At 46.8% G+C, this 16,066-nt stretch overlaps 1 protein-coding gene across 1 annotated transcript in view; it reads right to left on the bottom strand.

The window, feature by feature from the left end:
• The window catches only part of LOC126157576 (odorant receptor Or2-like), a 131,080-nt gene that overhangs the window by 62,382 nt on the left and 52,632 nt on the right, over positions 1 to 16,066 (bottom strand). Inside the window, exon 4 of the mRNA XM_049916384.1 lies at positions 14,625 to 14,724. Within this exon, the coding sequence (XP_049772341.1) occupies positions 14,625 to 14,724 (100 nt within the window). The remainder of the gene's footprint in view (positions 1 to 14,624; positions 14,725 to 16,066) is intronic.

Raw genomic sequence — 16,066 nt, 5'->3', positions numbered from 1 at the left:
CCACAATCCAATGGCCTGTAATGTACAGCAATTGCGCGACCTACTGCGAAGTAGTAACAAAATCGTGGATACTGATTTTCATTGTTTGTTGAAGGAAAGAAATAATTTAATTTGTTCTGACTCACGTCACCAGTAACACACCAAAGGTTTGTGGAATCCGTGCCAGGTATTCAAGGTCGTCCATACGATGGTTTATAGGGGTAGGGCGGGGGGGGGGGCGAGGGGTGAGGCCTGGGGATATGGAGTATTTTTAATATTTTGGAGGACGAATAGCGATTTGTAAATAGCCAGTTCCGACCCTCTTGAAAGCGTGCGTAATATCGACTTAAATCCTTTTCTTGAAAGAAAAACACTGACTGGCCATATTTTTTTTTCCCCTGAGAGCTATTGGTAAGGGGGCTGGGAGGAGGTGCCCCTGGTACGGGCGCTCTTGCCAGCACTCTATTATGCCTTAAGTCCTTCGTCACAATGTTTTGGTTCATTTACAAGCAAAGACAACAAAATTTCAAAATAACAGCTTTAATGCTGTGGTGTCATCGCCAGACACCACACTTGCTAGGTGGTAGCCTTTAAGTCGGCCGCGGTCCGTTAGTATACGTCGGACACGCGTGTCACCACTATCAGTGATTGCAGACCGAGCGCCGCCACACGGCAGGTCTAGAGAGACTTCCTAGCACTCGCCCCAGTTGTACAACCGACTTTGCTAGCGATGGTTCACTGACAAAATACGGTCTCATTTGCCGAGACGATAGTTAGCATAGCCTTCAGCTACGTCATTTGCTACGACCTAGCAAGGCGCCATTACCAGTTACTATTGATGCTGTGAATAATGTACCGTCCAGAGCGACGTTCACCATTAATGGATTAAAGTTAAGTATTCCACCAGCTACGTCCGTTTTTTCTAAATTCTAATTACCTTGTCCTGTTCCAGACCTCATGCCAGCCTGCGTGAGCTAAAACGCGTGCCTTTCGGCTTCCTCTAGTAACACGGTGTTGGCTCTCCTGCCAACCACAACATTGGCGACGAGGCAATACCGCGTTCTTAACTATACTGCCCTGATTTACTTGTGTAATGGCTTCGCCACAATCTCCAGATGTACTGTCCGATTTTTATTGCTTACAGAATCAGCAGACGCAGGCATTACTGGATGCCCTTGGACAGCTCGTCCAGGGTCAACGTGCAATGCAAAACGACGCGGCAGTCGCCGCTCCACCGCTAACGCAGCCACAATACGCAGTTGCACCAACTATTTGTCCTTTTGATGCTGCACTGGAAAGCTGGTCGGAGTGGTCACGCCAATTTGGATTCCATCTCGCAGCCTACAGAATTCAAGGTAACGAGCGGCAGCCTTTTTTGTTATCCTCAGTAGGGGTGAACACGTACCGTGTGATAGTCAAATTGTTTCCCCGACGTGACGTAGCAACTCTGTCCTACGACGAAATTTTGTCTGCATTAGATGCATATTTCAAAGATTCAGTCAATGTAGTTGCCAAACGGTATACCTTCTTGCGTACAAAACGTACGGCAGGTCAGACTAATCGGGAGTGGGTTGCAACCTTGCAAGGCCATACTAGGGATTGTGCTTTTGAGTGTCAATGTGGACTCCCTTATTCAGATACTATGGTACGTGATGCAATTGCACAGAACGTTTCTGATGTTCGTATAAGGGAACAGATTTTGAAACTAGTCAATCCCTCCCTTCAACAAGTGATGGACATATTGGATCAGCAGGACACACTTGACTTTGCTCAGGAATCATTTGCAACTTCGCCACCCGTGTGTCAGGTTAACCGGCCCGCCGGGCGAGCTGCACAGAACAGTAAACAGCCCTCGCGCCCGGCCGCGCCGCTGCCGCCAGGCTCTCAGCCAAGTGTACCGTGCCGGCAAGCAAATGCAGTGCTAAAATCATGCCCGCAGTGTGCTACTAGATATTTGCATGAGAATTGCCCGTCACGCCAAGCTATTTGCTTTTACTGTAATAAAAAAGGACATGTTCAAAGTGTTTGCCAGAATAAGCTCAGATCAGAAACTCAAAATCATTCCAGGCCCTTTGCTTCGCGCCGGATTCGGAATCGAACCAAGGATACTCAGGCTCACGAAACTTCGCCCATGGAAATTCATATAGTACATTCCACTCCGCCCAGTGCCACTCTCTCTAACAGTGACTGTGTTCGTCCCACAAATAGTGTGCGTCGACATCACCGGAACTCCTGTCAAGTCGCAAGTGATTTTGTACCAGTGTCAGTTCCCGTTGCACGAGACAGTCGCTCTTGTCGTCAGCAGGGCAATAAACAATTTGTGGACTTGGACATAAACGGCAAAGTGATACCATTCCAGCTCGATACCGGGGCTGCAGTTTCACTGATCAATCAAGACACTTACCAACTGCTGGGCACACCTCCGTTGCGTGCCGCATCTGTTAAGTTAACTAGCTATTCAGGTCAAGAGATCCCTGTGTTAGGACAGTGCAGCCTTCTTGCAACATACAAAGGACAAACAAAACTTGTGTCATTTTACGTCCTTCGTTCTTCTTCTGCAGTGTACTTGTTTGGTTTCGATTTATTTCAGTTGTTTAACTTGTCTATAGTCAATCAGGTCCTATCAATGAACCAGACTGTGCCTTCCGACAGTGTTTCTCGTCTATGTGAAGAATTTGCAGACATTTTTGCACCGGGCCTCAGTTGCGCTAAGAACTATAAAGCACATTTGGAACTGAAAGTAAACGCGCAACCGAAATTTTTCAGAGTGCGCAATGTTCCCCACGCATTGCGTGATGAGGTCGCAAAAACATTACATGATTTGGAATCACAAGGTGTAATTGAACGTGTGCAGGCTTCTCTCTGGGCATCACCCTTAGTAATTTTGCCAAAACCTTCCGGAAAATTGAGACTTTGTGTGGACTTCAAGGCAACAATGAATCCACAAATAGTGACTGCAACTTTTCCTTTACCCCGCCCGGTAGATCTTTTTGACAAACTGTGCCCGGGTAAATATTTTTCGAAGTTGGACCTAGCAGATGCGTACTTGCAAATACCATTGGACGAAGAATCCCAGCGCGTTTTGGTGGTTAACACGCATCTTGGTTTGTATCGATTCAAACGACTGCCATTCGGGTGTGCATCCGCCCCTGCATTGTTTCGGCAATATCTACAAACTGTTTGTGCGTCGGTCCCTACTGCAGCAAACTATCTGGACGATATTGTGATGTCCGGAAAGACGGAAGAAGAACATTTAGCCAATCTCAGAACATTATTTCAGGTCTTGCGACAAAATGGTCTTCGATTGCGGAAGGACAAATGTGTGTTTTTTGCTCGTGACTTGCCCTACCTGGGACATGTACTCAATGCCCAAGGCATACATCCCAGTCCCGAGCACCTCCGTGCCATACAAGACTTGCCTTCGCCGCAGAATTTGAAGCAGCTACAGAGTGTGCTGGGAAAAATTAACTATTATCACAGATATGTTCCACATGCCTCTTCCATTTCAGCTCCGCTTCATCGCCTACGCCGTAAAGGTGTTCCGTTCGTCTGGACGACGGAATGAGAACACGCCTTTCGCCAGTTGAAATCGGCGTTGCTTTCTAATACTTGCCTTACGCCATTCGATCCCCAGAAGCCCCGTTTGTTGATGGTGGATGCATCGGATTTCGGGATCGGTGCTGTGCTTGCGCACAAAGATGGATCACACGATCGCCCTATTGCCTTTGCGTCCAAATTGCTCTCGTCTGCGCAAAGAAGTTATTCACAGATCGAGAAAGAAGCATTGGCTCTCGTATTTGGTGTTACAAAGTTTCATGATTTCTTGTATGGTCGTCACTTTACCATCATCACAGACCACAAACCTTTGACATCGCTTTTTCATCCGACCAAGCCTGTACCTCCACATACAGCGCAGAAGTTCATTCACTGGTCTATTTTCCTCTCGCAGTACCGCTACGATATCTTGTATCGGTCCACTGCTAAGCACGGAAACGCTGATGCGTTGTCCCGTTTGCCTGTTGCTGAGGATAGAGCATTCGATTCCTCCGAACTTGCTTGCATGTTCATTGATTCGGAAACCGATGACGTAGTCGAATCGTTTCCGATTGATTTTCGTCATGTAGCTACAGCCACAGCTGCCGACCCTGTCCTTGCTACCGTTCTGCGTTTTGTTGCTATGCAATGGCCCTTGTCAAAGTCACGGATCGGGGATCCGTTGGTTCGCCGATTTTTTGCTCACCAGGAGAGACTTTTTGTACGACGTGGTGTTTTGCTGTTGCGTTCTGATAATGATCAGTCCAGGGTCGTGGTCCCACGTTCGTTACAGTCCTCTGTCTTACAGCTTCTCCACCAAGGACGTTGGGGTATAGTGAGAACGAAACAACTTGCTCGTCAGCACTGTACTTGGTTCAGAATCGATGCCGCGATTACGAATATGTGCTCTTCTTGCATGGTGTGTGCCGGACAACAATCAGCACCACCGCGGAAATTCTTTGCATGGCCAAAAGCCACTTCCCCTTGGCAACGCTTACACATCGATTTTGCTGGTCCATTCTGGAATGCTCGATGGTTGCTTGTGGTAGATTCATTCAGTAATTTTCCTTTTGTTGTCCGGATGTCTTCCACGACGTCATCTGCCACCATCCAAGCGTTATCTGCTATCTTTTGCATTGAAGGTCTTCCACAGACTATTGTTTCCGACAGTGGCCCACAATTCATGTCCGCAGAATTTCAGTCATTCTGCAGGGCCAATGGTATTCAACATCTGACGTCCGCACCGTTTTCGCCACAGTCAAACGGTGCCGCTGAACGATTGGTCAGGACTTTCAAGTCACAGATGTTGAAGTTGAAAGAGTCGCATTCTCGGGAGGACGCGTTATTGCTCTTTTTGTCCTCGTATCGCTCTCAGCCCCGAGATGGTCGCTCGCTGGCTGAGTTGCTCCACGGTCGCCCTCATCGAACCTTGATGTCGTTGCTACATCCGCCGCATCAGATTCCTGTGCAGCGGCAGACTCCTGCTTTTGCCCCAGGCGACGTTGTCTACTACCGCCACTATCGAGGTTCACGGCGATGGTTCGAAGGCCCATCTTCGCTGACTCGGCCGCGCTATGTATCTGGTTTTGGGGGCCTCTGGTGAGGTGCGTCGGCATCTCAATCAGCTGCGCATCTGTCGTCGCACGGGATCTGCCGCTCCCCGTCTGCTTTCAGCGACGGTGACGTCCGGTCAGCGCCCTGGGGACCCATCTACTGGCTCGCCTCGGCCCCAGGTGTTACCGACGCTGCCTTCCATTTTGCCTCATGGCGACGCGCCGCCGCCGCCACCGCCGCCGCCGCCTGTTCTCCCGCCGGCGACGCCCGCAGTGGACGCGTCGCTGCAACCGCCCGGCGCCTCCCTCCAGCGCCGCCGATCACTTCCCGTGACCAGCTGTCCTCCGACATGGAACTCTTGCTCGCTCCGGACCATATGTCGTCTTCGCCCGTCGGGTGCCCCGGCCCGATGGAGGTCTCTCTGCGGGCGCATACACCACATGTTGGCGAGCACCCTGGAGCAGGTTTTCAGGCGTTTCCTAGCTCCCCGCGGTCCGAATGGCAGGGTGCGGATGGCACAGCCTCGCCTGTTGTTCGGCTCCCCACCTCGTCGCATACGTCAATATGGGGTCCTCCCCACACCGGGCGGAAGCCTTATGCCACAACCGTACGCCGATTTGCGGGGGAGGAATGTGGTGTCACCGCCAGACACCACACTTGCTAGGTGGTAGCCTTTAAATCGGCCGCGGTCCGTTAGTATATGTCGGACCCGCGTGTCGCCACTATCAGTGATTGCAGACCGAGCACCGCCACACGGCAGGTCTAGAGAGACTTCCTAGCACTCGCCCCAGTTGTACAACCAACTTTTCTAGCGACGGTTCACTGACAAAATACGCTCTCAATTTGCCGAGACGATAGTTAGCATAGCCTTCAGCTACGTCATTTGCTACGACCTAGCAAGGCGCCGTTACCAGTTACTATTGATACTGTGAATAATGTACCGTCCAGAGCGACGTTCACCATTAATGGATTAAAGTTAAGTATTCCACCAGCTACGTCCGTTTTTTCTAAATTCTAATTTCCTTGTCCTGTTCCAGACCTCATGCCAGCCTGCGTGAGCTAAAACGCGTGCCTTTCGGCTTCCTCTAGTAACACGGTGTTGGCTCTCCTGCCAACCACAACAAATGCTATCTTTTCGTAGCGGTTTTTTTTCGTTTTGAATAATTTCACTGCAGAGTGGAGCAGTAGTAGTGATGTTATATGTTCTACATCTGCGCTGGACACCTTGTAGCAAACAACAATAGCGGTAAACTGGAGCAAGACATCGGTATCCATTTTTGTGTTATCGGTATAGGTGCATCATTTTAGGCCCTGTTAATGACATTCAATTCGTTAGTTAAAACAGTAAAGGACTCATGGATGCTGTTTTTCGTTCTTCGCTAAATTCAAAAAAATGCTTCAAATGGCTCTGAGCACTATGGGACTTAACATCTATGGTCATCAGTCCCCCAGAACTACTTAAACCTAACTAACCTAAGGACAGCACATAACATCCAGTCATCACGAGGCAGAGAAAATCCCTGACCCCGCCGGGAAACGAACCCGGGAACCCGGGCGCGGGAAGCGAGAACGCCACCGCACGACCACGAGATGCGGACTTTGTTAAACAACAAAAAAAGTTGCATTTGTTATATATCTTGAACATGTCTGTAAACAGCAGCTATAAAGCGACAGTCTTCGAGAGGATGAAAGAATCAACCGTCGAGTTGACCCAGTTTTCAGTAATTATAAAATTACTTCAGAAGGAGATCGTAACATACTGGTTACAAAAGGTTCAAGTAAAACAGAAACAGTAAATGCATATTAAACTACTGGAATCCAGAAGTCCACGCTTACTTATGACACATTGCGTTGAAAAGGTAGGTTACAATACAGCCCTTTGACTCTTATCAAGTAAACGTTCACCGCAATAACAATAAAATAGCAAGTCATGATCATCATATGTGAACGGTGTCAAATTCACTGATAATACTTGCCAACTGACTAACGTACTAGGTCCTCACCCTGAATTACTACACCCTCATAAAAATTAGAATTGCAGGAGGTATAAAACAGGACACTTTGTACTTCATTTGGTATGTAATATACCATTGGGGATCTAATAACGGTACTTAACTAACCCATAACCTATTAATTTTCACTTCCTTTCTATAAAATGCGTAATAGTAAACTTTACGCAAAACAGCATTCTTACAGGATTACGTAAGATGAATTGACAAAAAAAAAAAAATGCGCGTTATTGTGGGCGAATAATCGTTCTGAGCAGCTGCCTTCAACAGTGCGATCTAGTACATGAAGTATTTTACATATTAGGTGATACTAAGAAAATTATTTAAAAATTGTTGCCTTAAAATGAATTATAACAGAAAATTCTATAAAAACACAACTTCGTCAGCAAAATTACAGGCACAATGTATAAATCTTGTTTAGGAAGAGAGACTGTTGCTTCAAGTAGATGAAATGTAGCAGCTAACAGAAAATTATTTAGATTCTAGATAAAAACTCTGATGATGTAAAATAAAACATAATATCCTAAAATAGTCGTACGTATTGGGCGTCTTTCATTTTGGTATGGCAACAGGACTGTATCCTGCACATGCAGTGCAACATACGACAGCCAGCCGACAGCCTCCGTTGGTGAAGCACCAAGAGATCAGCAACGCTCAAAAATGGTTAAAATGGCTCTGAGCACTATGGGACTTAACATCTATGGTCATCAGTCCCCTAGAACTTAGAACTACTTAAACCTAACTAACCTAAGGACATCACACAACACCCAGTCATCACGAGGCAGAGAAAATTCCTGACCCCCCGCCGGGAATCGAACCCGGGAACCCGGGCGCGGGAAACGAGAACGCTACCGCACGACCACGAGATGCGAACAGCAAGGCTCATATTTACCTTTTGTGTTTATTTCCATAGTTTGATTCTTATATTCTTTGCGTGTTTTTGAGTGCTTGCACAGTTTAATTTTTAAATTCACTGCGTGCTTTTGTGTTTGAGAGAAGCAGTATCGCGCTTTAGCAACGGTAACGTGTGCATTCACACTTTTCGTAGCACAGTAGTCATCTGTTTGTTTGTTTTGGACGGCCAGTGACTGTTGACAACAACTCAGTCAGGTACCAGCTTCCGTTGATGAAGCACCAGGAGACTAGCAAGTAACATATTAAAAATTTTCTGTGTGTTACAGTCTCCTTACGAAGAATATAATTTTATAATTGTCGAAATGTTAGTCAAGGGTTCTAATAAAACTGTGCTATGCAGCGGTTGGCAGATTCTTTCATCCTCCCCACGACTGTTCTAAATTATTAGTTATTACCTTATATATAGAAAAACATTCTTGAGGAATGTCTTATCTTAAATGTCTTTATATATGAAGATAGTACCTATTCTTTCGGGCCGGCCGGTGTGGCCGTGCGGTTCTAGGCACTTCAGTCTGGAACCGCGTGACCGCTACGGTCGCAGGTTCGAATCCTGCCTTGGGCATGGATGTGTGTGGTGTCCGTAGGTTAGTTAGGTTTAAGTAGTTCTAAGTTCTTGGGGACTGATGACCACAGATGTTATGTCCCATAGTGCTTAGAGCCATTTGAACCATTTTTTGTCCGAAAGAACAGATACCATCGGTGACCATGCAGCTCGTTAGAATGAAATTACAATGAAATGAATACCCCTAGCCGCATGCAGGCGTTGATATAAGTCAACGGGGACAATGAAAATTTGTGCCCCGACCGGGAACTCTTACGGGAATCGGCAAAAAGCTGCGAGTAATGAGTATAATGGGCAGGGGCACTATGAATATACACTCCTGGAAATTGAAATAAGAACACCGTGAATTCATTGTCCCAGGAAGGGGAAACTTTATTGACACATTCCTGGGGTCAGATACGTCACATGATCACACTGACAGAACCACAGGCACATAGACACAGGCAACAGAGCATGCACAATGTCGGCACTAGTACAGTGTATATCCACCTTTCGCAGCAATGCAGGCTGCTATTCTCCCATGGAGACGATCGTAGAGATGCTGGATGTAGTCCTGTGGAACGACTTGCCATGCCATTTCCACCTGGCGCCTCAGTTGGACCAGCGTTCGTGCTGGACGTGCAGACCGCGTGAGACGACGCTTCATCCAATCCCAAACATGCTCAATGGGGGACAGATCCGGAGATCTTGCTGGCCAGGGTAGTTGACTTACACCTTCTAGAGCACGTTGGGTGGCACGGGATACATGCGGACGTGCATTGTCCTGTTGGAACAGCAAGTTCCCTTGCCGGTCTAGGAATGGTAGAACGATGGGTTCGATGACGGTTTGGATGTACCGTGCACTATTCAGTGTCCCCTCGACGATCACCAGTGGTGTACGGCCAGTGTAGGAGATCGCTCCCCACACCATGATGCCGGGTGTTGGCCCTGTGTGCCTGCAGTCCTGATTGTGGCGCTCACCTGCACGGCGCCAAACACGCATACGACCATCATTGGCACCAAGGCAGAAGCGACTCTCATCGCTGAAGACGACACGTCTCCATTCGTCCCTCCATTCACGCCTGTCGCGACACCACTGGAGGCGGGCTGCACGATGTTGGGGCGTGAGCGGAAGACGGCCTAACGGTGTGCGGGACCGTAGCCCAGCTTCATGGAGACGGTTGCGAATGGTCCTCGCCGATACCCCAGGAGCAACAGTGTCCCTAATTTGCTGGGAAGTGGCGGTGCGGTCCCCTACGGCACTGCGTAGGATCCTACGGTCTTGGCGTGCATCCGTGCGTCGCTGCGGTCCGGTCCCAGGTCGACGGGCACGTGCACCTTCCGCCGACCACTGGCGACAACATCGATGTACTGTGGAGACCTCACGCCCCACGTGTTGAGCAATTCGGCGGTACGTCCACCCGGCCTCCCGCATGCCCACTATACGCCCTCGCTCAAAGTCCGTCAACTGCACGTACGGTTCACGTCCACGCTGTCGCGGCATGCTACCAGTGTTAAAGACTGCGATGGAGCTCCGTATCCCACGGCAAACTGGCTGACACTGACGGCGGCGGTGCACAAATGCTGCGCAGCTAGCGCCATTCGACGGCCAACACCGCGGTTCCTGGTGTGTTCGCTGTGCCGTGCGTGTGATCATTGTTTGTACAGCCCTCTCGCAGTGTCCGGAGCAAGTATGGTGGGTCTGACACACCGGTGTCAATGTGTTCTTTTTTCCATTTCCAGGAGTGTAGTGCGAGACGATAAGTTGGGAATGTGGGTCTCACGGGAGGCGTGCCAGAGATAAATCCATGCAGTCGCACTGTCCTCAGTGTCCTCGGTGGCTCAGACGGATGCCGGCACGGTAACTCAGCGTGTTCGGTCAAAGGGCTGCTCGCCCTCTGTAATAAAAAATAAATAAATAAATAAAAAACTGAGTAAAGGAATCAACGATCAACTTGAACAGATGTCTTGTGACGTCCGCCCAGACCAAATGCAACGAACAATACCGAACACAAATGGGAAAAAAAAGGATGGATAGAGCGTCTGCCATGTAAGCAGGAGATCACGGGTTCGAGTCCCTTTCGGGGCACACATTTTCAGCTGTCCCCGTTGACTTACATCAATGCATGTATGCATCTAGGGGTATTCATTTCATTGTAATATTAAATGTCTTTTACGTAAGATACTTAGCATTCGCCGGCCGGTGTGGCCGTGCGGTTCTAGGCGCGTTAGTCTGGAACCGCGAGACCGCTACGGTCGCAGGTTCGAATCCTGCCTCGGGCATGGATGTGTGTGATGTCCTTAGGTTAGTTAGGTTTAAGTAGTTCTAAGTTCTAGGGGACTGATGACCTCAGAAGTTAAGTCCCATAGTGCTCAGAGCTCAGAGCCATTTGAACCATTTTTTTTTTTTTTTTTGAACTTAGCATTCACAGTAATGGCTTCAGTAATTTCTCCTTATTTAACAAAATTACACCTGTTGGAACTTCCCTTACAGAGGAAAATATTGCGTAAAATTTCAGTGCAGGAATGTATCTAGATACGTCATTAATGGATATTGTAAAAAAATATAAGCTTTTGATTTTTTAAATGGAGGAAATAAAATAATTAAGTTAAAGTATTGTAATTTCAAAGAGAATACAGAAAACAGTTGTAATGTAACAGCCGACAAAATATCGTATATGCGACAGCCACATATTTATAAGTTAAAAATATATCGTCATTTCCGGTTACAGTGAGCCACTGTTGTTGCTTGCTGATGGTGTAAAGAAAATAGCAGTCTAATAATATAATACTTATGAAGTTCCAACATAATGTAGGATTGAGGACATGTTACTTGGATTAGCAAATTTTATTTTTTCTTCAGTTTCTGTCATAGTTCCGTTCAAGATTTTTTTATTTGCGGTTACTAGTTTCGGATTGCATTGTCCATTCACAAACCATTGCCTACAAACAATATATAGCTGTTAATGTAATATTTAAAATGGTTTATATTCCAGAAGAAAATTACCGTTGTAAGATGCAGAGTTACAGCAAGAATTTAGTAGCCTCAAACAGTGGGCAGTAGCTAACAGTTATAGGGATAAACCAGTTGAACAAAATCTTCGAAAACACAAACGTATCAAATCACCAAAAGAAGAAGTGTAATTTATTATTAATTACAACTTCCGGGCTGAATTGCCGTGGTCCGTATATAAAACTGCTTCTCCTTCCTGACGTTTCGTTGCCTACTGCGAGCAACATCTTATGAGGTGAGTCGCCGACAGTTCCTGTCTCTCTGTATCTCCTCCATGTCCGAACAACATCAGTCCGAGACTCCTGGACACTTCCCTTGTTGAGAGCCCTTTCTGGCACTAAGTAACCATGCGAATGCAATCAAACCGCGGCATTGACCGTCTAGGCATGGTTGAACTACAGACAACACGAGCCGTGTACCTCCTTCCTGGTGGAACGACTGGAACTGATCGGCTGTCGGACCCCTCCGTCTAATAGGTGCTGCTAATGCATGGTTGTTTATATCTTTGGGCGGGTTTAGTGACATCTCTGAACAGTCAAAGGGACTGTGTCTGTGATACAATATCCACAGTCAACGTCTATCTACAGGAGTTCTGGGAGCTGGGGTGATGCAAAACATTTTTTGATGTGTGTACCTTGCTTTGGCGTTGTTACTGGTTGTAAAAATTTGTGCACTTCTTAATGATCGCTGTAACCTTTCTCATCAAGAATATAATCCATAATGGGGATATGATCCACGTATGATGTGCTAAATTTGCACAATAGCCACGATTATTATTGTTATTTAAAAGAAGAACCAGAAACCTTCCAAATTTTTTATACACTACTGACTACTGGGCTACATGGACGCGTTTGTGGCTAGATTGAAAATTAATGCAGTATGTTACTCTGCGCGGAATGCAGTATATTCGTCTGGACGCAAAGTTGACGTCTAGCATTCTGCCATGGACTGATATTAGCAGTACTATGGTCCACGTTAATCACTGTCAGTTAACATTGATTGTATTAATTGTAGTCTGTCATTTCTCAAGTTTTGAATGTTTACCTATCACGAATTCTTGTATATCTTCTTAAAAGAGCGGATTAATGGAATCAGGAGATAAAATTAAGAGAAAAGTAGGCCAGTTCGCTCCGATATACACTCTGCAGGACCCTCCAACTAGCTCCGGATTTTGACGATTTAAGTTGCCAGTTCGACATAATTTAAGAGGACATCCAACAACTCTATCAATCAATGCCAAGTCGAATAACTGCTTGCGTAAGGGCCAGAGGTGAACCAGTGCGTTATTGACTTGCTTAGTTCCTGAAGCTAATCACTTAGTTTTTCTGAAAGTGGAATCATTCGTTTGTCTGAACATGGTCATCACATGTACAGATTTCCGTCCCATTCAGATAGTACCTTCGCGGTGTTTAATTTTTTTGTCTTATAGTGTATTTAGTCGATGTAAGATCCTTACAGAAATGTTCACGATCTCCAGTATGTGGAGAATCTAGAAGTTCGTAGTGTATCAGAAAGAGACTTAGGCTGCAGGATCAGTGTAGATGTTCGAAGACGAGGTAAGACGTAATATTTCCTACAAAATACACGTTGTTTGCTGACCATGCCAATAAATTCAGATTTGGGCCAGTATGGTCGTTCGTTCTTCTAACGATTCACGTTCGGAATACTGCTGCAGTACGTAACACTTCGCTGAACACGGTATAGTCGGTTGTGGTACGGATGTAGATACAGTTGCAGCTTTTAGAATGAAATTTTCACTCTACAGCGGAGTGTGCGCTGATATGAAACGTCCTGGCAGATTAAAACTGTGTGCCTGACCGAGACTCGAACTCGGGACCTTTGCCTTTCGCGGGCAAGTGCTCTACCACTGAGCTACCCAAGCACGACTCACGCCCCGTTCTCACAGCTTTAATTCCGCCAGTACCTCGTTTCCTATCTTCCAAACTTCACAGAAGCAGAACTAGCACTCCTGGAAGAAAGGATATTGCGGAGACATGCCTTAGCCACAGCCTGGGGGGTGTTTCTAGTGCACTTGCCCGCGAAAGGCAAAGGTCCCGAGTTCGAGTCTCGGTCCGGCACACAGTTTTAATCTGTCAGGACGTTTCAGTTGCATTTTTTACTTAGACGTCTCTGTTCAGTACATCGAGAACTTCTGTCTTTCGGTTCCAGGTTGTGAGGCTGCGGTCGATGCATGAAACTATTCCGCAAGGTTTTATCATCTTCTATGGGAACATCCTCAGAGATGAAGCATTGGGAATTGGGTAGAAAGCTAGAGGGAGCCCGGAGTTATAATAGAGTTATGGGGTGAGAGAGCTGCACAGTACCTAAGGTGATGCCAGAAACGCCGACGGGTGACACATAATCGATCGCTAGAATTCTGTGGCGAAGTCAGCATGAATCTTTTATTTAATTCATTCCTTTTTTTCCTGCTGTTAAAAATATTATATTTATAAATTTCTATTGCATCTTCATTCAAGCCAACGTGATAATCTGATGCCGTGCTAAAACGCTCGTGAAATTTTTACTCATGATCTCCACACTGTAAAGGGTGTTTTACCCGTCTGTCCAAAGTATTAGTTCTTCTTGTGATCGTCTAAGGCGATATTCCGAGACTCAAAAATCGTTTAAACTCTATGCTTTGCCCATACTTTTACAATGCTTTCAGTAACTTTGTTTATAAAAAAAGAGGAAAATTTTCTTGCTCGCTGCTGTTTCTCTTCATAAGCAATCGCGAATGATTTTGCCTTAGGAACATAATCGTGTGCATTTGGCATCACGTTGAAGCTTCTACACAGCTGCTACTCTCTCATCTCTAAGGATATCACCTGCACACGGGGACTAAATGTCAGTGGATAGTTCTATTCATCGTTCACAGCCTCGGAGCCAGGAAGTATTAGTGAAAGTAAACACTGGCCATCAAAGCCGTCTTTATATTAGCAGGTCTCAAATTAATTGTCTCAAGACTTCATTTTCTTATAGATGATAAGTGTATCGCAGTTTATGACAGTGGACACAAGTTGGGAGCCGCAGACCACAAGGTGGCTTGCAGAATGTAGGTGGTTGACAGTTGAGGACTGACCTGCGTGGCAGTGAAGGCGGACATGCAGAGCAGGAAGGTGCTGACCAGCAGCTGCAGCGTCAGCGCCGGGGCCGCCACCTCTTCCACGCTCTGCACGAACCTGCAACGCACACCGGAAAAGAAAAGCTACGTTGTCAGCGCAGGGCCTCGAGCAATAAATAGCCTCCCGGTCTCAGCTAGTATCTCTTCCTTCACTCAAGGTCACATGTTCGATTAGCACTTTATCTAGCGAGAAACCATAACAATAAAGAAATACGGTTCATGTCATTAATTTAAATTTATACGAACATTTGAGAGGCCTACTGTCAATAGCAGCTATCCTACTCATATGGTAAAAAAAGAGTTTTTGGATTGTTTGGCCAGCTAATATGCCGCGCGGGGTAGCCGCGCGGTCTTTGGCGTCTTGCTACGGTTCGCCCGGTCCCCCTCCGTCGGAAGTTCGAGTCCTCCGTCGGACATGGGTTTGTGTGTTGTCCTTAACGTAACTTAGTTTAAGTTAGATTAAGAAGTGTGTAAGCCTAGGGACAGATGACCTTAGCAGTTTGGTCCCATAGGAACTTGCCACCGCCAGCTAATTCCTTCTGTTAATCTGTGTTAGCAAGTAGTTCATCGCACCTTCCATATAAAGGCATTTATTCAAGACTCTGAGTGCAATCTGTTTTACCAACACCCCTCCGAGCAGACCTTACAGGTGGGCCAGCTAGCTGGCTATGAAATTCCGCTGCCAGGGCCTGAATATTGCTTAGATAGCAGAACAGGCCGCACGGGGTAGCCGCGTGGTCCAGGCCGTCTTTTCACGGTCCGCCGGGCTCCCGACGTCGGAGTTCGAGTCCTCCCTCGGGCATGTGTGTGTGTTTTGTCCTTAGCGTAAGTTAGTTTAAGTTAGATTAAGTAGTGCGTAAGCTTAGGGACCGATGACCTTAGCAGTTTGGTCCCATAAGACCTTACCACAAATTTTCAAATTTTTAGCAGATCAGACCTCAATTCGCTACAGCCTTGAGCTGAATTACCTCATGCCTTGTCCTGCGCTGGGACACTAAGTCCTTGTATGACCTGAGGCACCATCCGACCATAACAAATGTGGGTAAATCTCAGCCCAGACACACCAGTATGTTGTCTTCGGCTGTTACCGACGCCGAGATGTGTTCACCACCACCCAAAGGCTGGCGCGAGTCACATAGCCTCGACTTCTCCAGCCAACGCTTCCGCTAACTGCTGGTCTGTGGGCTGCTCCGAGACCTAATGCTGCCAGAACCTGAACTACAGTCATCCAGCTGGGTGCACCTCCAGGGTGACACCAACCAGCCTATGGGCTCCTCCAGAAAAATAGTTCTTTTGGAGTTTCTACTAATACTTTGTTTTTCTAAGATTTATTGACATTTGAATAATTCCCCGTGGTATTAGGCCTCTTAAATGTGACCTGCTCCAACTTAATAAACAGG

This window comes from Schistocerca cancellata, chromosome 2, assembly GCF_023864275.1.
Source record: "Schistocerca cancellata isolate TAMUIC-IGC-003103 chromosome 2, iqSchCanc2.1, whole genome shotgun sequence".
In the NCBI taxonomy this organism is placed as follows: domain Eukaryota; kingdom Metazoa; phylum Arthropoda; class Insecta; order Orthoptera; family Acrididae; genus Schistocerca; species Schistocerca cancellata.
Note: the sequence above shows the minus strand (reverse complement) of the source record. Positions and strands in the feature narration are given on the sequence as shown.